This window comes from Stomoxys calcitrans, chromosome 5, assembly GCF_963082655.1.
Source record: "Stomoxys calcitrans chromosome 5, idStoCalc2.1, whole genome shotgun sequence".
NCBI classification, from domain to species: domain Eukaryota; kingdom Metazoa; phylum Arthropoda; class Insecta; order Diptera; family Muscidae; genus Stomoxys; species Stomoxys calcitrans.
Window position 1 is genome coordinate 29,591,040 of NC_081556.1, and position 27,841 is coordinate 29,618,880.

General features: G+C 39.6%; 1 protein-coding gene across 5 annotated transcripts in view; it reads left to right on the forward strand.

Annotated features, from left to right (window-relative positions):
• Positions 1 to 16,083: 16,083 nt before the first annotated feature.
• LOC106093722 (nephrin) overlaps positions 16,084 to 27,841 on the forward strand; it is a 442,943-nt gene continuing 431,185 nt past the window's right edge. For all 5 annotated transcript variants that reach the window (XM_059368603.1, XM_059368606.1, XM_059368605.1 and 2 more), the window contains exon 1: positions 16,084 to 16,526. In XM_059368603.1, coding sequence (XP_059224586.1) covers positions 16,259 to 16,526 — 268 coding nt within the window. In that variant the 5' untranslated portion in view covers positions 16,084 to 16,258. The remainder of the gene's footprint in view (positions 16,527 to 27,841) is intronic.

The following is a 27,841-nucleotide window of genomic DNA, read 5'->3' on the forward strand; positions in this document are numbered from 1 at the left end:
ACACGACATTCTTTTATTTTTTGTTTCGACTATTTTGCTTCAGACGCAGATGTATTTCAATACATAGAAGTGAGTGTGCCTTAAAGTTTCAAGAGCCATGTCGATTGGGTGTTTGAGTGTATTAGCTGCTTTGGATTTTTTCTATGGTATTGTATTGTAGGTACATGTGTGTATGTATGAACGAGTATTAGACTTTGGGCATGCATTTATAAATTTAACGAGTGTGTTGTTATGTACACTCAATAACGATAAACAGGAAAAGGAAATCGTATACAGTCTCTGTATGGTCACATATTCATACACATATATAAATAAGAAATGCCAGCACAGCGACAACCATAGCCCCCACTAACTTGGCACAGTAAAGTAGACAACAACAACAAGTACAACTTCCAGAGCTACCAATACCAATATGGCAATGGCAATATGATCAGCCAACACCACAACCACACCTATGCCAGTACAACTACAGCAACTTCTAACAGAGCCGCAGATATTCTGGCATAAATGCACACACACACACACACACATGGCCATAGCCATACCCATGCACAGAATTTTTACACTCATCGTGCATATTGTTGGTTGTTGGTATTTTAGCCGTCATAAACTAACTTTAGTCCTCGGTTACTACTTGGTCCTGGGATTTGCTTACACTGGGTGGTCTGCTACACCCCTCTACCTTCCTCTCTCTCTCTCGCACCCTATCTGTTCCCGTGTCCCGTTTGCTTGTTTGCTCAACATGTAATAGGAATTTTGTAGTATATGTATGTATGCTTAGGGAACATTTGTGTGTGTGTGTGTGTGTGTGTGTAGGTTTGTACATTTGTTTGCTTTTTGTATACAAAACGTTGAAAATCATGTTTCATTCCTTGTAGTTACACTTGAAATTGCTTTCTACGCTCCACTCGCCTGAGTTACGCACATACCGAAATGAAAAAATAACATAGAACCGAAATTCGTATTTCATGGCAATTTTTATATAACAAATATTTGGGCGAAATATATCGCCACTTGTATGGCAGTAGTCCATATACATTGCTAGGTTCTTCTTCACATTTTTTTTTTTTTTTGCTGCATTAACCAGTGAAGCGTAAGCGCACAGTGGCCAGTGGTTTTCCATGCTGCTTTTGAAAGGTTATATGCTAGAGTTTTTACAATTGACAATCGCAGCTGGACTAGTGTGTAGTACAAAATAAAGGACATGATCCACCGCAGTAACGACAATAAGTGGAAATATGTCAAGTTTGTTAAAGGGCACATGTGTATTGGGTTGCCCAAAAAGTAATTGCGGATTTTTTAAAAGAAAGTAAATGCATTTTTAATAAGACTTAAAATGAACTTTAATCAAATATACTTTTTTACACTTTTTTTCGAAGCCAAGCTAAAAGTAACAGCTGATAACTGACAGAAGAAAGAATGCAATTACAGAGTCACAAGCTGTGAAAAAATTTGTCAACGCCGACTATATGAAAAATCCGCAATTACTTTTTGGGCAACCCAATACTTTAAGTACACAAATTTTGCGCCAAATAAGCCAAAAATGAGCCGTTCAAAATTAATCAGGAGATTGGTCTGTATAGCAGCTTTTTCATTTACCTACCACGATGTTAGAAGTCACAACTGAACACTATGTGCTAAATGTCAGCAAATTTGGATGACAAATGCGGCTTCCAGAACCTTAAGATGTAAGATGTAAGGGAGATGTGTTTATATATGGGAGCTATATCAGGTTATAGATCGACTTGGACCTTACTTGACGCTGTAATTGTAGGTTGTAACTGAACATTGCTTGCAAAGTTTCAGTCAAATAAGATAATAATTGCTCCTTCTAGGGGCTCAAGATATCACATCGAACGACCACCTTATATGGGAGCTGCACTGTGTAAAAATTCAATTGAATATTGTTATTCGTCCGACCGCTATTGTGATTTCCACAGGCGAATGTACAGACGGACTGGGCATGCCTATATCGACTTAGATTGTCAAGATGATTAAAAATATATGAATATACTTTATGGGATCGTTGGTCAATATTTTGAGGTGTTGCTAAAGGGATGACTAGATTATTATAGCTAGTTTAGGAATAGTTGGGAGTTGTTATTGAATAGTTTCAGTCAATTCCAGCCTGAATATCAAAAATCATAATCCCAGCCCGAACATCAACAAGTAAGAGCGTGCTAAGTTCGGCCGGGCCGAATCTTATATACCCTCCACCATGGATCGCATTTGTCTAGTTCTATGGGCGTTATCTCTTTTAAGGCAAACAAAGAATTATGAATAAAAACTGTTATGGTATTGGAGCTATATCAAGTTATAGTCCGATTCGGACCATAAATGAATGCTGAACATTGCAGAAGTCATTGAGTAATATTTCAGTTCATTCGGATAAGAATTGCGCTTGTAGGTTCTCAAGAAGCAAAATCGGGAGATAGGTTTATATGGTAGCTATATCAAGTTATGGATCGATTCAGTCATGAGAGAAGCCGTTGTACAAAATTTCTGCCAAATCGGATGACAACTGCGCCCTCTATAGGCTCAAGAAGTAAAGATCCCAGACCGGTTTATATGTCAGCTATTGGAGTCATAACAAAACACCTCGTGCAAAGTTTCAGTAGTCAAATCGGACGAGAATTGCGACCTCAAGAGGCTCAAGAAGTCAAGACCCAAGATCGGTTTAAATGACAGCTATATCAAAACATATACCGATTTGAACCATACTTAGCGCAGGTGTTGGAAGTGATACCAAAACACTACGTGCTGTCAAATTGGACGAGAACTACGCCCTCTAGAGGCTCAAGAAGTCAAACCCCAAGTCGGTTTATATGGCAGCTTTATCAAAACGTAGGCCGATTTGAACCATACTTAACACAGTTGTTGGAAGTGATACCAAAACACCACGTGCAATATTTCAGTCAAATCGGATGAGAATTGCGACCTCTAGAGGCTCAAGAAGTCAAGACCCAAGATCGGTTTATATGGTAGCTATATCAAAACATATATCGATTTGAACCATACTTAGCGCAGTTATTGGAAGTGATACCAAAACACCACCGGCAAAATTTCAATCAAATCGGACGAGAACTGCGCTCTCTAGAGGCTCAAGAAGTCAAAACCCAAGATTGGTTTATATGGCAGCTATATAAAAACGTGGGCCGATTTGAACCATACTTAACACAGTTGTTGGAAGTGATACCAAAACAACACGTGCAATATTTCAGTCAAATCGGATGAGAATTGCGACCTCTAGAGGCTATAGAGGCTCAAGAAGTCAAGACCCAAGATCGGTTTATATGGCAGCTATATTAAAGCATATACCGATTTGAACCATACTTAACACAGTTGTTGGAAGTGATACCAAAACACCACTGGCGTAATATTGAAGATCATGAGAGAAGCCGTTGTACAAAATTTCTGCCAAATCGGATGACAATTGCCCCCTTTAGAGGCTCAAGAAGTCAAGATCCCAGATCGGTTTATATGTCAGCTATTGGAGTCATAACAAAACACCTCGTGCAAAATTTCAGTCAAATCGGACAAAAATTGCGACTTCTAGAGGCTCAAAAAGTCAAGACCCAAGATCGGTTTATATGGCAGCTATATCGAAACATGAACTGTCCTTAATATAGCCCCCAGGCAGACTTTGTCTTTCAGATTTGATTCATCTTTATTCTTCGAACTTTCACATGGTAATACCAGAGTTTCGTCACTCCACAATTTTGCTGCTGGCGGCAGCCACTTCACCCTCCCTTCCAATTGATCCAGGTTTCGTATAGTCTCCTCGACGATAGTGCTAGAGTATGACCTTATACCCTTCTCTATTAATTCTCCCATAGCCTTATGCAGAAGGGACGAAAAGGTCTTGCCTAAGGCATGTGACTGGGCTAGACCCAGGGGTCTCAATGATAATCCAGAAAAGACTGAAATATGCCTGTTCACGAGGAAGGTGAAGTTGTTCCAATTCGACGCACAGCGTTTCCTCAATGAAACGATTTCGATATATGACATGGTCAAATACTTAGGGGTGATCTTGAATAGAAAAACTAATTGTAAGTGTCACATTCAGGAGCGTACTGAGAAGGCTAACAGATGTTGGTCCCTATGTCGACGGGTAGGGCTCGAAATGGGGCCTAAATCCGAGGATAGTCCACTGGCTCTACAGTAACGTGATTAGACCAATACTTATTTACGCCTCAGTAGTTTGGTGGACTGCTATGGAGAAAAAGTGCAACGTTGGGACCATACAACAAGTTCAGAGAACTTGTTGTCTTGGCATAGGCATAGCGATGAAGACCACGTGCAATAGGGCACTGGAGACTGTTCTAGATATCCGACCCATTCACATACAGATTAAATGCGAGGCAGCCACTGCGGCTATGATTGGCCATTCGATTGAGTATGGGACCATTGCGGTATAATCGAGGCTACGATAGAAAACCTGGACAGAGTGAAAGATGTTTACGATCAGATACCTGTAACGACACTTACGGTCGAGTGCGAGGCACTGCGATGGGAGAATGGATTGAGAATTGGAGCAGCTCATACCATCGCGGTATAATCGAGGCGACGATAGGAAACTTGGAAGGAAGAGAAGAGGTTTCCGATCAGATACCTGAGACTACACTTGAGGCTCGACCTCATGGGACTGCTGTCAGCGGTACAGTCTTGGACTGACGGAACCCTAGTATTACCGTCTGGAAGATAATTTTACACGCATGGATTTAAGCTAGGGGACAGAGTGGACCTGGGGGTCTAAATTGAGAACCAAGGGACTGATATCTGTTTTAGATTGCCAGACCATAATAATGTGATAGCATGTGTAAGGCAACATAGGGGAGTGGTATGGAACACAATTAAGCATTTTGTAGCAATTAAGCGGAATTCCTAGCTTAAAATTTTCTTTTCGAGGTTACTTTTTAGAGCGCGAAATAAGCCGATTACTGTCTTAGGTGTATGTCTATAGTGGCATGGGACAGATTAATATGGCATGAGGCAGATCCAATAGCGCTGGGCATTCCCAGGAATTATTTCATTAAAATTCACTAAACATTCATTATTGTCATTAGGACTTAGGAGACACATGGGCGTATACGTAGCGGTAAGCTTTTATTTATCATATACATCATACGCAACCGTGATCAAAGGCAATATTATGATTTATGAGAAAATTAGTCGAAACGTGCTAAGTTCGGCCGAGCCGAATTTGCGAACCCGAACACGAGCACTTTATATGGCAGTTATATCCAAATCTGATACGATATGGCCCATTAGCCATCACTATGACCAACACTATTGCGGTTATCTTTATTAGTTCAACCGCTTTCGTGAATTCCATAGACAGAAGGGCGGACGGACATGACTAGATCGACTTGGACGGTCAAAATGATCAAGGATATGTATACGAGGTGTTACAAACGGAATGACTAGCGTAGTATAACCCACATTCTACAGTGGTGGTTATAAAAATGTAATCAAATTGCAATTTGTAACACTTCAGTTCTATGAAGAGAAAGCTATTGATATTGCCTAGTCTTTACTGCCAGCCGCAAGGGAACACCACTCTTTACAAAAGTTATATATGAGTGATTATCACAAAAAAAAAAAAAAAATAACCGTCGTCATAGAATAGGGGGTAGGGTGTCCGTGTATCTGTCCGTCCGTCTGTTGTAATCATTCTACAGCCTTTAAAAATTGAGATATTGAGCCGAAATTTTATCTAGATACGTTTTTTTGATGCACGCTGGTTAAGTTCCTGAACGGGCCAAATCCGACCATATTTGGATATAGCTGCTATATAGACCGATTTTCCGATAAAGGGTCTAATGCCCATAAATCCTTTACTTTTTATCTAATATCGCTGAAATTTGCAAGTAGTAGTAGTGAGTAGTTTTACGCCTCCCGACATCTGACCCAAATATGGTTTAGATCGGACTATATTTAGATATAGCTGCCATATAGACCGATCTGCTGATAAAGGGTCTGAAGCGCATAAATGCTTTACTTTTTATCCAATATCGCTGAAATTTGAAACAGTGAGTAGTTTCACGCCTCTCGACATCTGACCTAAATATGGTTTAGATCGGACTATATTCAGATATAGCTGCCATATAGACCGATCTGCTGATAAATGGTCTGAAGCCCATAAAAGCTTAATTTATTACCCGATTTCGCTGAAATTTGAAACAGTCGGTTATTTTTAGCCTCCCGACATCTGTCCTCTATATGTTTCAGATCGGACTATAAATAGATACAGATGTCATATAGACCGATCTGCCGACAAAGAGTCTGAAGCCCATGTAAGCTTTATTTTTTGATCGATTTTGCTGAAATTTGAAACAGTAAGTAGTTTTAGGCCTCCCAACATCAGACCCAAATATGATTCAGATCGGACTATATTTAGATATAGCTGTCATATAGACCGATGTGCCGATAAAGGGTCTGAAGCCCATAAAAGCTTAATTTATTACCCGATTTCGCTGAAATTTGAAACAGTGTGATTTTTTAAGCCTCCTGACATCTGACATGAATATGGTTGAGATCGGACTATATTCAGATATAGCTGCCATATAGACCAATCTGCCGATAAACAGTCTGAAGCCCATTAAAGCTTTATTTTTTAATCGATTTCGCTGAAATTTGAAACAGTAAGTAGTTGTAGGCCTCCCAATATCGAACCCAAGTATAATTCAGATCGGACTATATTTATATATAGCTGCCATATAGACCGATCTGCCGATAAAGGGTCTAAAGCCCATATAAGCTTTATTTTTTGATCGATTTTGCTGAAATTTAAAACAGTAAGTAGTTTTAGGCCTCCCAACATCGGGCCCAAATATGATTCAGATCGGACTATATTTAGATATAGCTGTCATATAGACCGATGTACCGCTAAAGGGTCTGAAGCCCATAAAAGCTTTATTTATTACCTAATTTCGCTGAAATTTGGAACAGTGAGTTGTCTTAAACCTGCCGACATCCGACCTAAATATGGTTCAGATAGGACTATATTTAAATATAGCTGTCATAAAGACCGATCTCCCGACAAAGGGTCTGAAGCCCATAAAATTCCGATTTACTATCTGAAAATCTTATGAATTCTCGGGACCTGAATAAAATATGATCGAGGCCAGCCCATATTAAGATAAAACTACGGATATAATAGTTGAGTTATAATAAAATAGGATTATTATTATATCCTTGTTTAATTTGGTCCAGTTCGGTCCAGATTTGGTAAAGGGGGCCATATAGAACGATCTCTCGATTTAAAATCTTGGCCCTATAAAAAGGACATTTTTTATTCGATTTCGTTGAAATTTGACGCAATGACTTATGTTAGACTTTTCGACATCCCTGTCCTATATGGTATAGATCGGTATATATTTGGATATAGCTACCAAAAAAGACCAATATTTTGTTCTACAAAATTGAACAGTGACTTATATTGGGTTGCCCAAAAAGTAATTGCGGATTTTTCATATAGTCGGCGTTGACAAATTTTTTCACAGCAGTGACTCAGTAATTGCATTCTTTCTTCTGTCAGTTATCAGCTGTGACTTTTAGTTTGTTTTGGAAAAAAGTGTAAAAAATGTATATTTGATTAAAGTTTATTCTAAGCTTTATTAAAAATGCATTTACTTTCTTTTAAAAAATCCGCAATTACTTTTTGGGCAACCCAGTATTTACTAGACCACTCAATATCCGTGCCATATTTGGGAGCATAAGTTATCCAATTTTCACCGGATTGTGAAGAAAGGGTGTTTACATATATACCCGAGGTGGTGGATATCCAAAGTTCAGCCCGGTCGAACCAAATACCTTTTTATTTGTTTGAGATGTAAGCGGCGTTCAGATTCAAAGAAGGACATGCTAACATTCCGCCACAAATCTATTTTCCTTAAAAAAAAATCCCATTGTGCAGTTTTTTTCTCTCCTTCGAATATAAGCACATATCGTAGAACGTGTTTTTGGTATAAATGAGACCAAAATTTATAGACCCAAGTCTGACTCGGTTTGCCTTTGCGAATTTATCAACATGTGTGGCTGTGTGTATGTCGCTGTATGTAAGTGTGTGTATCAAATTGGTTACCTCTTTTTTCGCCTGGTCCATTTGCCGTCATCGTCCCTTACAGAAACATTTCCCATTCGAATATTCGTTTATATTCATCTTTATTATTTATTGTGTCTTATTTGTGAAATGATATATTGGTCTTTTTTATACATATTTTATGACAAACGCTTGTTTTCTGTAATTTTTTTGTCGTTTCTGTTCAACCTTCTCATAGAGTAGCCTAACGAAACATCTAACCAAGCCCCTACTTCCAGTGCAGTAAGTCTGTATGGGTTTGACTTCAATTTTCAGCATTTATTGTTGTGAAAAGAAAGTTGAAATCAAAAATAAATATATAACCTTATGTTGCTTGCAATACGACAATTTCAAGGATATACATAAATATTGTATATATGTTGTTGGCATGACTTTTTTTCATGTTCTTCTTCTCAGCTTCTTTCTTTTTTTTATTGGTAACAGAATTCCAAATTTAACGAGCTCAAAATTTATGAGAACAAGAAGCAAGTAAGGGGGCATATAGGGAATCTTATTTGAAGAGGGAAACAAATCAAACGAAATTACATTGGAAATTGTTTTCTCAAATAAATACGATTTTTATGAAATTGCCCAAAGAAGTTCAATTGCTTCTGTATTGACTTGAAAGTTGAGACGATGCCATAGTACTTGAGGAAACTGTTTAAATTGCAAAATGAATCTTTGATTTCGCTATGTAAGGGAAAGTTTTTTTCTTTATTTTTATTATATCTCATATTGAGTTATTTGCTAAATTGTGATTTCCTAGTATCCGATATAATACTGACATATTGTTATGGGGAAGCTGTTTAGAAACTTATGTATTACTGATGGCAGTAATGAGAACCAGTAAGAGCGAGCTAAGTTCGGTGGGACCGAATTTAACCTCCACCATGGATTGCATTTGTCGAGTTCTTAGTCCGTTATCTCTTCTAAGGCAATCAAAGAATAATGGATAAGAATTTTTATGCTATTGGAGTTGTACAAAATTTCAGCCCAATCGAATAAGAAATGCGCCCTCTAGAGGCTTAAGAAGGCAAGATCCCAGATCGGTTTATATGGCAGCTATCTCAGGTTATAGACCGATTCAAGCAATAATTAGCACAGTTATTGGAAGTCATAACAAAACAATTCATGGGAAATTTCAGCCAAATCGAATAAACATTGTGCCCTCTAGAGGCTCAAGAAGTCAGGATCCAAGATCGATTTATAAGACAGCTATATCAGGTTATGAACCGATTTCAACCATACTTAGCACAGATGTTGGAAGTCATAACAAAACTATTTAACCAAAATTTCTGCCAAATCGGATAAGAATTGAACCCTCTAGTGGCTATAAAAGTCAAGAACCAAGATCGGTTTATATGGCAGCTATATCAGGTTATGAACCGATTTCAACCATACTTAACACAGTTGCTGAAAGTCATAACAAAACACTTTAAACAAAATTTCAGCCAAATCAAATGAGATTTGGCTGAAATTTTGAGCCTCTAGAGGCTTAAGGAGTCAAAAACCAAGATCGGTTTATATGGCAGCTATTTGAAAACAAAGACCGATATGGCCCATTTACAATCCCAACTAACCTACACTCATAGGAAGTATTTGTGCAAAATTTCAAGCGCGTAGCCTTACTTCTTTGAAAGAAAACGTGTTTTCGCCAGACAGACCGACGGACGAATGGACGGACATATCTAGATCGATTTGACTATCAAAAAAAAAAATATATATATATTTTATGTGCTCTTAGAGGAATATTTCAAGGTGTTACAAACGGAATGACGAAATTAGTATAGCCCCATCCCATGGTTAAAGGTAAACAATTACTGATATGTTTGCTGTATCTCAAGATATCTGATTTATGTTTTCAAAAATTTAAAGAGATTTTTGAGATTTTCCTGAAATGTAGGTTAGGTTGAAAAGAGGGTGAGGATATTTATCCACCCCATACCACTATGGAAAAAATCTACTTCTTGTGCTCTTTAAATACTAACAAGTAAAAGCGTGTCAAGTTCGGCCGGGAACAATCTTGGGAACCCACCACCATGAATTCTGCTAAAATATGGTACATGGAGCATTTGTTGAGAGTCATAACGGAGCACTACGTGCAAAATTTTAGCCAAATCGGAAAAAATAGCAGCTTCCAGGAGCTCAACCATTCAAATCGGGAGATCGGTTTATATGGGACCGATTGGCACAGACCGTAATTGGCACTGTTGTTTGAAGTCATAACAGAACACTATGTGGAAAATTTCAGCCAAATTGGACAAATATTTCGACTTCCAGGGCCTCAAGAAGTCAAATCGGGCGATCGATTTATTTGGGAGCTATAACAAGAAGCTATAACAAGGTTATAGACCGATTAAGACCGTACTTAAAACAATTGTTGGAAGTCATGACGGAATGCTATGAGCAAAATTTCAGCCAAATCGGACAAAAATTCCGGCTTCCAGGGGCACAAGAAGTAAAATCGGGATATCGACTTATATGGGAGCTATAGCAGGTTCTTGAACTATTTAGACGGTAATTGGCGCAGTGCTTAGAGTGCATAACAGAACACTATGTGCAAAATTTCAGCCAAATAGGATAAAAATTGCGGCTTCCAGGGGCTTAAGAAGTCAAATCGGGAGATCGTTGTTTATGGGAGCTATATCAGATAATATGAACGATTTTGACCGTACTCTACACAGTTGTTGGAAGTCATAACAGAACGCTATATTCAAAATTTCAGCCAAATTGGACAAATATTGCAGCGTCCAGGGGCACAAGAAGTCAAATCGGGAGATCGGTTTATATGGAAGCTATATCCAAATTTTAACCGATATAGCCCATTTGCAATCCTCAAGGACCTACTTTAATATTAATTGATTTCGTGATTTCGACAGACGTACGGACGTACTGACATAGCCAGATTGACTCAGGATGTCAAGACGATCAAGAATATATATACTTTACTAGCCGAACCAATCCATCTCCACTGCGCTTTCTTTAACTCTCTAATATCTTTTAAGGGTGGGGACACTTCGCCCTGAATGCGGATATCGAATTCGTGCCATTGTAGTCTATGACCCTGAACGCGTTCGAATAGTGGCGAGAACATCGGACAAAGCAGTGTTGGGGATTTAAAAAATTTTTTCATTTAAAAAATTTTCCCCAAAGGGGTGTCGCACTGCGAGACGCCGTTCGGACTTGGCTATAAAAAAGCGCCCTTATCATTGAATTTAAACTTGAATCGGAAAGCACTCATTGATGTGTGTGAATTTGTCCCTTCTCGGTTCCTGGTGGTAATGTTCTCATTATGGGGGGGTGGCACCTCAGACATTTCGACTCAAATACCTTTAATTTGAGCCCCGTATAGTCATGGCCGGTAAATATGAACCATTTGAAGGGTGTTTTGGGGCTGGGGCGGCTACCGGGACTTTACACTGAATATAGATATCAAATTCATTATTTATTTCCAACGGAAATGAAGTTCATTTTAGGGGTGCTTTATTGCGTACCCCAAAACACTTGGCTCCAAAATTGGATACCAAATTCGTTAACTACTCTCAAATACCTTTCATTTGAATCCCATATTATCATAATGGGTCAAATAACCCATTTGACGTATATTTAGGAGGAAAAGCGCCACCTAGACTTGAACGCAAATTTTAATGTCATATTCGTTATCTACCCTCTAATACCTTTAATTTGAGTCCTATTTAGTCATGGTCGGCTGAAATGCCCATTTGGGGGTATTTGGGGTCAGGTGACCTCCCATTACTTGGTCCTAATTTTTTATGCCATATTTGTAATCTACAGCCTAATGCTTTTTATTTGAGTCCCATGTTGAAATGAACGTCCGATATGTCTGTTTGGGGGTACTTAGACTCAAATTTTGATATTCTATTCTATTCCATATTCATATTCTACTTTCCAATACCTCTCTTTCGTTACCTCTATTGTCCCGATCGGTCCACTTTTGATTTTGGGTTGTGTTTTTGGCATAAGGGGGAGGGTCTGTCCCCCTTCCGATACCGTCAAATTATATAACCTATGTTTCCTTCTAGACCAACCTACACTATATGCGAAAATTTCGAAAAATTTGGTTATCCCGTTTTCAATCTATACGGAACAAACAAACCGAGTCTCATAGATCCGTGATTGGCTAATGTGCCCATTTTGGGCGTTTTTGTGGGGGTGGGGTGATCCCCTATACCTCGACATTAATTTGTATGCCAGATTCGTTATCTACTCCCGCATACTTTTCATTTGATACCCATATTGTCCTTATCGGAGCACTTTTGATTTTGGGTGGTGTTTTTGGGGTAACGGTGGAGGGTCCGCCCCCTTTTGTTATCAATAAGGTATAAAGCCTATTCATATTTCCTGACCATATTCGTAATCTTCTCCCGAATACCTTTCATTTGAGTCGCATATTGCCATGATCATCAAATAAACCTATTTAAATGAGTTTTGGGGCTGGGGCGGCCCCCAGCTACTTGAGTCCAACTTTTATTATGAAATTCGTACTCTACTTTTAAATACATTTCATTTGAATCCCATATTGTCCCGATCGGACCACTTTTATTTTTGGGTAATACTTTTGGGGAAAGGGGGAGGGTCCGCCCCCCTTCTGATATCAAAAAATTATATAGCTTATGTTTCCTTCCAGACCAACCTACACAATCTGTGAATATTTCAATGTAATTGGTTCAGTAGTTTTAGAGTCTATATGAAATACACATACAAACCGACAAATAAACCCAAATTTAATTTAATGCATAAGATTTTTAACATTTTGCCACTTTTTCCAAAAATTCTACAAATTTTGTCTTCTTCTGTTCAAACATAATTTGCTTGAATAATAGCCGCTGATTTTAGGTGCAACATTTTCCACCGTAGACTTGGCATGGAGTAAGATATGCAACATTTGATTACTCTCTGTAGGCAACACCATTAAAGCGAACACTACACCCGGTAGTGGGATTACATTTTTCTGAACAAATGAACAAAAAATTTCAATTTCAGTGCAACATGTCCAAAAAATGCTAAATTTTTTTCTACAATCGTAATCACCATTAGTTTACCAATTTCATGCTAGGGCCTAAAATGCTCATCTAGATTCTCTTTTTTTTAGCATGGGACGGTATGGTATACATGTTGAAGTCCAAGAGCAAGGTCTACACCCGATTTCGCAAGCATGCCCGCCTTCTCGTTTCCTTTAATATCCTTATGTCCAGGAACCCAGCATTAAGCCTGAAGACAATTTAATGACGACCGACATACTTGGGTTTTGTACTAATAGTACAATTTAAAGCCTTCAATGACTCTGAACTTTTGCTATTCCTATGAATAGCAAAATCTCTGCCGTCCAGAACTCTACCTGGAAAATGCTGCCATCATCATGCATTCGCAAAGAGGCTTTGATATCACATTCACCGCAATATATGCCACAACCGGCCCCCTTCTCCATCTTAGATCAGTGTGTTCATATATTAATATACGTAAACCTAATCCAACCCTTCATCCATTCTATCAGAGTTGGTATACTTATATAGTCTGTGGTCTACTACTCCTATTACTGTTCCTACTTCCAAGTCCGTCTGCAGATCTTTCAATGTGCTGTCTACCATAATGGTACAGGGTGGCTGATGAATATTGCTACAATGATGAATATTGCTACATTTTTTTTTCGGTGTATGGAATACATTTTTCTTTTATTCATGTTAAATTAAATTATTAAATTAATTATTAAATTATTATTAATTAAATTAATTAATTAATTAATTAAATTAATTATTAAATTATTATTATTAAATAGAAAAAAAGTTATTACATTTTTTTTTGGTAGCGGCTTTCATCAGCCACCCTGTATGTCTAACTGGATTTCTTCTAATCATATTAAACTGTAATAGTCAAAACAAAGTCCTCTTTCCCGAATTCTTTAACGACTTCGATTGGCTGGATTCCCATCATAACCTCCAGTGATGAATCTCAAGGCAATCATATTAACCCTGTCTAAATCGCGCACATGTATCCCTTTATCCGTATCCGGCGACCAAACATGACAGCCATACGTCAGATCTGGCCACTTACCACCGCCGAGTACAGCTAGTGCACCAACCTAGGTCATAGACCCACTTACTTTCTATAAGCTTCTGACACGAGAAAATAGTGGCAAAAGCTTTCCTTACCCGGAAGTCAATCCAAAGTCACCCCAGCCTAGAATGTCGGGGTGATTCCAATATTATCGGTGACTATCCCTAAGCCTATGAAGGCCCCCTTGGAGCAGAGGTTAGCATGTTCGCCGCTGAACACCTGGCTTCGAATCAGCGGTGGTTATCCCCTCTTTATGCTGGCGACATTTGTGAGGTACTGTAGCATTTGGTATGGCAGCCTTATAAAAAAAACTTCACCACAAAGAGGTGTCGCAATGCGTCATACCTTTCAAGCAATAAAAAGGAGGCCCCTTAAAATCGAGTTTAAACTTGAATCGGATGGTACTCATTGATATGTAAGAAGTTTGCCTCTTATTGGAATATTCGTGGGCAATTTTGCATTTGCATCTCTAGTCGAGGGATTATCTCCAATTTTCTCCTTCCTCTTGAGGCCATGGTTCGCATTCAATAGCGCGCCGGTTAAGATCGTCTGCTATCACAAGATCAACACCTATGAGCCTTGCAAGGTGTTCCATGCTACATAATTTCTTCTGAAAGAGCTCGATATTATCACTTGGGGCAATATAGCAGCTTATAATCGTCAACTTTTCAATCTGAATCCACACAAAGCCACTGCCGCGTCCGCTGTGATATATCGGATTTGTGCAGCATGGGGATCATATTGAAGTAGTTCCAGATTCGTTTTCATCCCATGGTCCCCTTTCGCCATTTGTGGCATGAGAGCGTGGCATATTGGAATGTAGGAACTTTATAGCAGTGTAGCATTCTTTTTAAACAAAAAGCTGCTTGAGAATTGCACAAAACTTTCTATGAGAAGGCTGGTGTGAAGACCAGAATTTTCCGAATCAGTATTGTCCTGGAATGGTTTATCACCTAAACTATGCACCACTTTTGCTCCTTGTTGAACTGTATGTTCAAGATTTTTCTTTTTTGAGTTATAAAAATTTACAAGTTGATGGCCCAGATTGAAATGTAGTGATCTAATAAACACAGCTGTTTTATAAACGTATTTTCAATGCCATAGACATTGGCCTCCTTAGTAGTTGAGAACAAGACACGCTCGCACACACACAATAACAACAACAAAAAAACAAATACACATCCTTTGATGCTTACTAATTGCATTATTATTTTTCTTTTATTGTTTTATCTGCTTTCAGACTAAAATCCTTTTGGCAAAAGAAAATATGATGAAATCACCTGTTCGAGAACGTCAAAACGAAACTAAGTTTTTGCAGAAGCCTTTTGTAGTACAAAACATAATAAAACAAAAAACAAACGTGGAACAACATCAACAACAACAACAACAACGACAACATAATCAACATGCATAACGTTGTGTGGGTGTTATAAGCCTCAAGTACGTTTTTCCATCTTTGAACGTAGAACTCAACAGCAACAGCGCATAAAAATTTGCTACGATAATGCCATAGAAAAGGAAATGAGGTTAAAACAAAGCCAACAATACAATGGCAAACAATTATTAAATAGTAGATGTATGCATGTATGCATATGTGTGTGAATGCAGTCACAGCAAGAAGCTTATAATCGTTTGCCAGAGATTTTGAGTATGTGTGCATGTTGTTGTATGCTAAGGACTCAGGCATGCAGAAGAGTAATGCAAATAATCACACAAAAAAAAAGCAAGTCAAAAGCAACTACAACAGCTAGGGCAACAACAATCAAAGCCCCTTTGGCCATGTAAATGAAAAGGAATAGAAAAACAAGAGAAAACTACGAACGAATTACACAGTGTAAGAAAAGTTTATATATTAACATAAAGGAAAAACACAGCAACAAAACAACACAGCTCAGGCTACTATAACAAGGTGACACAACACGTTTGCCCACTACTTACCCCCTTATGAAGTTTTGTTTGGCATACAAACAAATTGAACTTTTAGCAAAAACTCTATACAACTTATAACTGTCAAAAAAGTACTCTGTTTTTCCTTGTTAGGGAAAGTATTTTCCTAAAAACCCCAACAAACAATTGAAAAACCATTCCAAAGCCTCCAAAATGGATCTATCATCTTTAAATTTTGGAACACCATTTCATCTATACCCAGCTCCCACAACGTCTTCCCCTTCTTGGTTGTCGTCGAAGGCAATGTCACTACCTACAGCTGCATTTTCCTCAAGGTCCCCTACATCAACGTCATCCTCCCTAATATCGAACTTCATGTGTTGGCTGTTCATAATGCTGATATGCTGTACGTCACCCACAATATCGACACGTGCTCGAGTAACACCCACAGCCATGACACGTAACATTGAAGAGGAAAATGGTAAGTTTTATTTTCTCTTTTTTGCGTTCTTTGACATTTTCCATGCTGTTGGCACCATATACAGCAGCTTATTCTTATCCCCATTATATTCTCTATTATATAAGAAATTGAAGCAAAAAATAAAAAAAAAAACACTGAATTAAAAAAGAATCATACCAACATCATTGACCTGATTAACAGCAATGCTGTAAACATGTGCGAAAATAAAAAAAAGAAACGAATTTCTTCTTAATTATTATGCTAATATGCATACCTAGAACCAAGGAAACTATAAACCACGCTTTCTTGTGTAACTAATCGAATTAGTGAGAGATTGAAATTTTGGGGGAGTAAAAATGCATAAACTATGGATACCCACCATTTTTATCGCTATATCAAATTAAAATCCGCAAGCATGTAGAGCAGAGTAGATTACCCACATGCAAATTATACACACAAAGTGAACCTTGAAAGGAACTATGGGTACTTTAGATAATGTATACTAAGGGGGACCTTACCTCCCCCTTCCATATCATGGACATGAGTGATGTGATTTAAGCGAATTTTTGTATAAAAGCTTATTGTACAACAGAAACACGAATCCAAATCCTAAATTAGGGATTTCCATACTAGGAGGTCCAACTTATCCTCAAAACCATCTGGGCGGGCATGCAAACCAATCATGTCAATATGGGTTGCAAACGAAAGCTATTAGAGAGTAGATTACAAAAATGAAAATCTCTTGCAATAGTGCTGAACGTCTGAGTTTGAATCCTTGTCAGAACACTACAAAAAAAAAAAATCGGCGGTTATTATCGCCTTACCAAGAATGCAACTCTTTTCAATGTCATCCAAGTCGGTCAATAAATGAGGTTTTAATGGAGTCACACATGCACACCAGTTTAAGGAAATCTTAAACAGTTATCTCTCGTGTAACTTAAAAAATTAGTGAGAAATTGCTATGTAAGGGGAGTAAAAATTCATAAACTATGGAAACCCACCATTTATATCGCTAAATCAAATTATAATCCAATCTAGACCCTATCCGTGGAGGAGAGTTGTATACCAATATGCAAGTTGTACATAAAATTTGAACTTTGGAAGGAATCATGTGAACTTTATATTATGTGTCCAAGGGGGAACTTACCTCCCCCTTCCATATCAAGGACATGAGTGAAGTGATTTAAACGAGTTTTTGTATGAAGCTTATAGTATAACAGAAATACGAGTTTATATCCCAAATTAGGGATTTGAGCACTAAGAGGTCCATCCTCTTCCTAAAAACACCTGGGCGGGCATGTCATCCCATCATGACGGTATGGAATTCAGACGAAAACTGTTGGAGAGTAAATTAAATGAAAATATCTTGCGATGGTGCTGAACGTCTGAATTCGAATCCTTGTCAGAACAGCAGAACAAAATTCAGCGGTAATTATTGACTTACTAAGAATGCAATTCTTTTCAATACCATCAAAGTCAGATAATAAATGCACTTTAAATGGGGTCACACATGCATACCAGGTTAAGAAAACCTTAAACAATTATCTCTTATAAAACTCATCGAATTAATGTAAATTGAAATTTTAGAGTTGTAGGTTAGGTTAAGTTAGATTGAAAAGTGGATGCAGTTATGGCAGGGATAACTACCAAACCAATGGTCGCCCAACTTATTTATTAGTTGGCAACCCTGGTGGATATTATTTTGGTTTTGAAGCAAAAACAGTGGTCAAATGGTTCGCTGGACTGCAGAAAATTTTATTCAAGTTCTTAAAAATTGATAATTGACTAAATACGATGCTGAGTATGGTAGCCCAGAAACTGCAGTCCAGCTAATCATTCGGCCGGGACGAATCTTATATACCCTTCACCATGGATCGCATTCTTGGCCAGCATTTTAGACAGAAAAAGAATAATCGATAAGAATTGTTATGCTATTGGAGATGGTATAGCTCCAGATTAAGATAGTGCGATTCGGGCCATAGATCGATTGAATGTTGAAGAGCATAGTAGAAGTCATTGTATTGTATAATATTTCAATCTATTCCGATAAGAATTGAGCCTTTAAGGGGCTCAAGTAACATAATCGGAGGCCTGTTTATATAGGAGCTGTATCAGGCTATAGATCGAACGATTTTTTTTATGATTATGGGAGAAGCCGTTGTAGAAAATTTCTGCCAAATCGGATTAGAATTGCGCCCTCTAGTGGCTCAAGAAGTCTAGATCCCAGATCGGTTTATATGGCAGTTATATCAGGTTATGGACTGATTTCAACCATACTTAGCCCATTTGCTGGAAGCTATAACGAAATACTTCGTGCAAAATTTCAGCCAAATCTAAAAATTTGCGCCATCTAGTGGCTCAAGAAATTATGATTCAAGATTGGTTTGTATGGCAGCTATGTCAGGTTATACACCGATTTGAACCGTATTTGGCACAGTTGTTGGAAGTCATAACAAAAGATTTGCGCCCTCTAGTGACTCAAGAAGTCAAGATCCAAGATCGGTTTGTATGGCATCTATATTAGGTTATACACCGATTTGAGCCAAAATCGGTTTATATGGCAGCTATTTCAGGTTATACACCGATTTGAACCACACTTAGCACAGTTGTTGGAAGCTATAATGAAATACTTTATGCAAAATTTCGAAATTTGTTGTGCTTTCCACAGACGGTCAGACGTATGGACATGGCTAGATCGATTTACAATGGCATGACGATCAAGAATATGTATACTTTATGGGGTTTCAGACGAATATTTCGATAATAATAATAAAAATATAATCACCCACGATTGCCAACTAATAAGTTATTCCTGCGGTGACTGCCAATCAAAAACAACTGATCTTGAACGCACACCGGCAAAGAGTGTAAAAAGTAACCTCGAAAAAGAATAAATAATTGTTTTCCTTGCCACGCCCCTAAGTTGGTTCATATCTGGTATTGTGTCCCCACCTAAGTGCCAGTTTGCCACGAAAGACGGGCAAATACATAGGAAATGTTCCAATGTCTTATCATCTTCCCCACATAGTCCCAAATGCCTTGCTATAAAATCGAAAACTATACTGACCTCCTTCTTACTTCCTTTCAGTGATAGCGTCTTGTCTTCTCACGATCCGGATCTCCCCATAGAATTTTCGACCGTTTCTTTACATGCTTTCGTCGCCTCGGACTGCGTCGACCAGAAATGCTTCGGGTTAACCCATTTTATTGACCGCAGTCCTCAGGCCTTCACTGCCAAATGGTCTGCCCTTTGAATTCCCTTTTGCTCTGCTATAGCCCGGCCCCCAAAACCATGCGGATCGTACCATCCTCTGAGAAGGCGTTAATCTCCTTCTTACACTCCAAGACTGTTCGGGACCTTAACGTCCTGGTTGTCTTTTTTCCCTAATGGCCAGTTTACTCTCCGTACTATCTCACGCATTCCGTATTATAGTCAGGCAGTCGAAACAGATCTCAGTATCTGGGTTCCCAAGGCCCACTCTGACCTCTACCTGTGTAGCATGAATTCCCAGAAGGCAATGCCAGAGTTCCGACAATCTAAGATTGTACCGCTGCCAGCAGTGTCTCACGCTTGACAACAAGTGTCTTCTCAGGTATACAATCGGAAACTTCTTCCATTTCTTCCAGGTTTCTTATCGTCGCCTTACCCTCGTAGAACACCTTGAGTCTTAACCAAACTTGTCACGGAGACTTAGTCAACGCCCAACACAAGGAGATTTCCTTTCTCCTTCTCCTCCCTGTGTAAGGCGTCCCAGTCCACAGCGACCAAACCTTGGTTTTGCTTGCTTAAGACTTTCACAATTCGTCTCGTCTCGAATTATTTGTCCCATCCCTTGATAAGGCGCCTGTCGCCTTTGTGAGCTGAGGGATGTCCATCTTTCTCACCAGTTCAAGATTTGCGCCCTCTCAGGGAGTGTGGATACTTCCGACGAGCTTTTTGTTGGTATCAAAACATTCTCTTCTGATGCATTGAGCAGCATGAATATGTCCTCTCTACACCTGCAGCTAATACTTTGCATGGGTGGACCGTGTTCAGAGTTCACTACATATTCGAAAATGCGCTCGTTAACTAGATTCTCCACTTAGGTTGATGACTGCAAAAGTCAGCTCATCTATGTTGTGCTTGCCTGCCACTCAGACGTGAAAAGGCGGGTCCTCACCCTTTTCAGCGACCATTTTTCCTTTTCGTGATGGCAGCGGAGTCCTTTTGGAAGTCAAAGTCCTCCATGAAGACTCAGGGGTCGTGCTCGCTTTCTTCGTTTCTGGTCCGAATTTGTATCTCACCGCAGGACACTATCTGGAGGCCCCATTGAGGGTTGGTTAGCATGGTCTTCCCACAGATCGTCTACTTGAATCGATGAGTGCAAAAGTCAGCTCATCTCTGTTGTGCTTCCTTGCCACCCTTACGTAAAAGGGCGGGTCCTAAATTTTTCAGCGACCATTTTTCCTTTTCGTGATGGCAGCGAGGACTTTGACTTCCAAAAGGACTCCTTGAAGACTCAGGGGCCGTGCCCGCTTTCTTCGTTTCTGTTCCGAATTTGTTTCCCCCCAACAGGACATTGTCTGGTGGTTCCATTGAGGGAGGGCTAGCTTGGTCTTTCCAGAGATCTTCTACTTCGATCGATGACTGCAAAAGTCAGTTCATCTCTGTTGCGCTTCCCTGCCACTCAGATAGAATAAGGCGGCTCCTTACCTTTTCATCGACCTTTTTATACCCTCCACCATAAGATGGGGGGTATACTAATTTCGTCATTCTGATTGTAACTACTCGAAATATTCGTCTGAGACCCCATAAAGTATATATATTCTTGATCGTCGTGAAATTTCATGTCGATCTAGCCATGTCCGTCCGTCTGTCCGTCCGTCCGTCCGTCCGTCCGTCCGTCCGTCTGTCTGTCGAAAGCACGCTAACTTCCGAAGGAGTAAAGCTAGCCGCTTGAAATTTTGCAAAAATACTTCCTATTAGTGTAGGTCGGTTGGTATTGTAAATGGGCCATATCTGTCCATGTTTTGATATAGCTGCCATATAAACCGATCATGGGTCTTGACTTCTTGAGCCTCTAGAGTGCGCAATTCTTATCCGATTGGAATGAAATTTTGCACGACGTGTTTCGTTGTTATATCCAACAACTATGCAAAGTATGGTTCAAATCGGTTGATAACCTGATATAGCTGCCATATAAACCGATCTGGGGTCTTGACTTCTTGAGCCTCTAGAGTGCGCAATTCTTATCCGATTGGAATGAAATTTTGCACGTCGTGTTTTGTTACGATATCCAACAACTGTGCCAAGTATGGTTCAAATCGGTCCATAACCTTATATAGCTGTCATATAAACCGATCTTGGGTCTTGACTTCTTGAGCCTCTAGAGGGCGCAATTCTTATCCAATTTGAATGAATTTTTGCACGAAGTATTCCGTTATGATATCCAACAACTGTGCCAAGTATGGTTCAAATCGGTTCGTAACCTGATATAGCTGTCATATAAACAGATCTGGGGACTTGACTTCTTGAGCCTCTAGAGGTCGCAATTTCTATCCGATTTGCCTGAAATTTTTTTACGACGAATTCTTTCATGACCATCAACATACGTGTTTATTATGGTCTGAATCGGTCCATAGCCCGATACAGCTCCCATATAAATCGATCTCTTTATTTTACTTTTTGAGCTCACAAAGAGCGCAATTCTTATTCGAATTGGCTGACATTTTACACAGGTCTCCAGGTCTCGCTCTAATAGCAGAGCAAATCTTTTCTTATATCCTTTTTTTTGCCTAAGAAGAGATGCCGGGAAAAGAACTCGACAAATGCGATCCATGGTGGAGGGAATATAAGATTCGGCCCGGCCGAACTTAGCACGCTTTTACTTGTTTCCTTTTCGTGATGGGAGTTCTTTTGGAAGTCAAAGTCCTCCATGAAGACTCAGGGGTCGGGCGCGCTTTCTTCGTTTATGTTCCGAATTTGTTTCCCCCCAACAGGACATTGTTTGGAGGCTCCATTGAGGGAGGGCTAGCTTGGTCGTCCCAAAGATCTTCTACTTCGATCGATGACTGCAAAAGTCAGTTCATCTCTGTTGCGCTTCCTTGCCGCTCTGACATAATAAGGCGGGTCCTTACCTTATCAGTGACCAATTTTCCCTTTCGTGATGGCTGTGGAGTCCTTTTGGAAGTCAAAGTCCTCCATGAAGACTCAGGGGCCGTCCGCGCTTTCTTCGTTTCTGTTCCGAATTTGTTTCCCCCAAACAGGACATTGTCTGGAGGCTCCATTGAGGGAGGGCTAACTTGGTCTTCCCAGAGATCGTCCACTTGGATCGATGACTGCAAAAGTCAACTCATCTCTGTTGTGCTTCCTTGTCACTCTGACATAATAAGGCGGCTCCTTACCTTATCAGTGACCAATTTTCCCTTTCGTGATGGCTGTGGAGTCCTTTTGGAAGTCAAAGTCCTCCATGAAGACTCAGGGGCCGTCCGCGCTTTCTTCGTTTCTGTTCCGAATTTGTTTCCCCCAAACAGGACATTGTCTGGAGGCTCCATTGAGGGTGGGCTACTTGGATCGATCACTGCAGCGATTATCTTCGCCTTACGTGATGGTTTTGGCGTCCTTTTTGAAGTCACTGTCCTCTATGAAGACTCAGGGGCCGTGCGTGCTTCCTTTTTTCCCTTTCGGACTTTCTCTCCCCCCGCAGGACACTGTCTGGAGTCTCCATTGAGAGAGGTCTGGCGTGGTTTTCCCAGAGGATTTGAAAGCGGGTAGCTCTTTTTTTCAGTGTTTACCAGAGTTTTGTTCTCGGGAGATCTGATTCGGTAGAGGTGGTTGGAATGTCAGTTCTATCAGCACCTTTTACCTTCGCCCGATTGCGCTGCCGGTGCATACTCCTCAGTCTTCTACATTGTGCCCAAATTGTTTTCTCGGTTTTCTTGGGAGCTTAGCAAAGCCCTCGCACACTAACGTCGTCATCCCGCAGACCTCATCTCTCGATTCGGCTTCGGTGACACCGTCATCATCTGAATCTAACAGGGATCACCACTTTTACCTAAAGGTTGTGATAAACTGCCCATCCCTCTGGTTTATCCGTCTCTTTCTCATTCGTTAGCCTGACGACTGGTTGTGCGTTTTAAGCACGGCTGTCGACTTCTGTTGCCAAGGCATCCACAACTATAGAGGGTGTGGACAACATGCTAAGATCTGATCCTACAACTGTAAATGTTGGGTCCTTGGAGTCCATTTTTATACCCACCACCGAAGGATGGGGGTATATTAATTTTGTCATTCTGTTTGCAACACATCGAAATATCTATTTCCGACCCTATAAAGTATTTATATTCTTGATCAGCGTAAAAATCTAAGACGATCTAGACATGTCCGTCCGTCTGTCCGTCTGTCTGTTGAAATCACGCTACAGTCTTTATAAATAGAGATATTGAGCTGAAATTTTGAACTGATTCTTTTTTTTTTTGTCTATAAGCGGGTTAAGTTCGAAGATGGTCTATATCGGACTATATCTTGATATAGCCCCCATATAGACCAATCCGCCGATTTAGGGTCTTAGGCCCATAAAAGCCACATTTTTTATCCGATTTTGTTGAAATTTGGGACAGTGAGTTGTGTTAGGCCCTTCGACATTCTTCGTTAATTTGGCTCAGATCGGTCCAGATTTGGATATAGCTGCCATATAGACCGATCCTCCGATTTAGGGTCTTAGGCCCATTAAAGCCACATTTATTATCCGATTTCGCTGAAATTTGGGACAGTGAGTTGTCTTAGGCCCTTCGAGTTTCTTCGTTAAATTGACCCAGATCAGTTCAGATTTGGATATAGCTGCCATATAGACCGATCCTCCGATTTAGGGTCTTAGGCCCACAAAAGCCACATTTATTATCCGATTTCGATGAAATTCGGGACAGTGAATTGTGGAAGGCTCATCGACATCCTTCGTTAATTTGGCTCAGATCGGTTCAGATTTGGATATAGCTGCCATACAGACCGATTTCTTGATTTATGGTTTTGGGCCCATAAAATGCTCATTCATTGTCCGATGTCGCCGAAATTTGGGAAAGTGAGTTAAGTTAAACCCCTTGACATACTTCTGCAATATCGCACAGATCGGTCCAGATTTGGATATAGCTGCCATTAGGTCGATATCTAGGTTTTAGGTTTTGGGGCCATAAAAGACGCATTTATTGTCCGATGTCGCTGAAATTTGAGACAGGGAGTTTGGTTAGGCTCTTCGACGTCCTTCTTCAATTTTGCCCAGATCGGTTCAGATTTGAATATAGCTGCCATATAGACCGATCTCACGATTTAAGGTTTAGGGCCCATAAAATAGGCATTTATTGTCCGATTTCGCCGAAATTTGGGTCAGTGCTTTGTGTTAGGCTTTTCGACATGTTTATGCAACTTGGCCCAAATCGGTCCAGATTTGGATATATCTGCCATATAGACCGATATCTCGATTTAAAGTCTTGGCCCCATGAAAGGCGCATTTATAGTCCAATTTCACTGAAATTTGACACAGTGACTTATGTTCGGCTTTTCGACATCCGTGTCGTATATAGTTCAGATCGGTATGAGGTATATGAGTATAAGGTATGAAATTTTCACCGAATTTTGATGAAAGGTGGTTTACATATATACCCGAGGTGGTGGGTATCCAAAGTTCGGCCCGGCCGAACTTAACGCCTTTTTACTTGCTGAGTCTATTTTTGAAAGGCTTGTAAACTTTTGCGTTGTAGCTAGCACCTAATCCAAGCTATAGTTATTTTTTGAGGAGCGAAATAAAAACTGATCCGCTCCACTCCACGATTACTTTATTAGTAGCACGGAATTCCAGTCTCGGTTTTTACCGAAGTTACCTTTTTGTACCGTCTGTCCACCTGTCTGTTGCAATCACACTAAAGTCTGTACAAATTGGGATATTGAGTTTTAATTTGACGCTGACCCGTACTTCTTCCATGCACAGGTTAAGTTCTTAAATGAGCCAAATCGGTTTATACACGGCCATATAGCTGTCATGTAAACCGCCAGGTTGGACAACATTTGAACACACTGCAATCCAACTGCTATAGACCCATACCACATTTGAATGTTTTTGGGATTTTAGTAAAATTTCGCATATATACAGAATTGGCTGTAAATATCCAGTTTTGAGAAAAGCTAATATTGCCTACGCTTTAAAGACAAAAATGTTATTCTCAAACATTCACATCAACTGCATGTCACTTGAGCGTTTTTTTTTTTTATTTTAACATGTACATATATCTTTTTTTGACATGAGTACATCCATGGTAAGGTTTGCTTTTTGTCTTGACAGAATTAATTTTTTATTTCGCGGGAAATTTTCGAAAACTTTTTCCTTCTGATAATTTTGTTTCTGCCATATACGGCAAACTTTGGTTGTGGAAAGAAAAATCAAACATCGTCATGTCAATAAGTGTCTTTACACATCAACAATATTGACTTAACAAATTGTGACTCTTGTTGAAATTACACGAAACCATCCGTGAAGTTCATGTCTCTTGGGAGCTGGGACGCCGCCTCTCAAGCCTATTGCTGTGATTTTAAAATAATTTGACAAGAAGCCGGGTAAAGTTTTGCAGCTACCGCCAGCAGCCAGCCCACTTGCCACTAACTTCCGCCGGCAGACTAAATTTTGTCTTATGATTTATTATTCATAATTTTTTCGCGTAGCAAGAGAAGAAAGAATTACCAAAAAAAAAAATTATACTCTGCGTCACGCTTTTAATCAAGGTCGGGTCATATGTAACAAATTAGTGGCAATATGGCAAAAAAAAAAAAAAAAACAAGTAAAAAGGCGTTAAGTTCGGCCGGGCCGAACTTTGGATACCCACCACCTTGGGTATATATGTAAACCTCCTTTTATCAAATTTCGGTGAAAATTTCATACCTTATGTCCCATATCAGTTATATCAAATTATGTTCCGATTTGGACCAAATACTAATAAGTACACTAGCAATATCTAAAAATAAACCGATCTGAACCATATATGACACGGATGTCGAAAAGCCTAACATAAGTCGCAGTGTCAAATTTCAGTGAAATCGGATTATAAATGCGGCTTTTATGGGGCCAAGACTTTAAATCGAGATATCGGTCTACATGGTAGCTATATCCAAATCTGGACTGATTTGGGTCAAGTTGCATAAAAGTGTCGAAGAGCGTAACACAAAGCACTGTCCCAAATTTCGGACAATAAATGACTCTTTTATGGGCCCAAAACCTTAGATCGAGAGATCGGTCTATATGACAGCTATATTGAAATCTGGACCGATCTGGGCCAAATTGAAGAAGGACGTCGAAGAGCCTAACCAAACTCACTGTCTCAAATTTCAGCGACATCAGACAATAAATGCGTCTTTTATGGCCCCAAAACCTAAAATCTAGATATCGGTCTATATGGCAGCTATATCCAACTCTGGACCGATCTGTGCGATATTGCCGAAGTATGTCAAGGGGCTTAACTTAACTCACTGTCCTAAATTTCGGCGACATCGGACAATAAATGAGCATTTTATGGGCCCAAAACCATAAATCAAGAAATCGGTCTATATGGCAGCTATATTCAAATCTGAACCGATCTGGATCAAATTGAAGAAAGATGTCGAAGGGCCTAACACAACTCACTGTCCAAAATTTCAGCAAAATCGGACAATAAATGTGGCTTTTATGGACCTAACACCATAAATCGGAGGATTGGTCTATATGGCAGCTATATCCAAATCTGAACCGATCTGGTCCAAATTAACAGAGGAAGTCGAGAGGCCTAACACAACTCACTGTCCAAAATTTCAGCAAAATCGAATAATAAATGTGGCTTTTATGGGCCTTAGGCCCCAAATCGGAGGATCGGGGTATATGGCAGCTATATCCAAATCTGAACCGATCTGGGCCAAATTAACAGAGGGAGTCGAAAGGCCTAACACAACTCACTGTCCAAAATTTCAGCAAAATCGGATAATAAATGTGGCTTTTATGGGCCTAAGACCCTAAATCGGAGGATCGGTCTATATGGGGGCTATATCAAGATATAGTCCGATATAGCCCATCTTCGAACTTAACCTGCTTATGGACAAAAAAAGAATCTGTGCAAAATTTCAGCTCAATATCTCTATTTTTAAAGGCTGTAGCGTGATTTCAACAGACAGACGGACAGACGGACAGACGGACGGACATGTCTAGATCGTCTTAGATTTTCACGCTGATCAAGAATATATATACTTTATAGGGTCGGAAATGGATATTTCGATGTGTTGCAAACGGAATGACAAAATGAATATACCCCCATCCTTCGGTGGTGGGTATAAAAAAGAACAACAC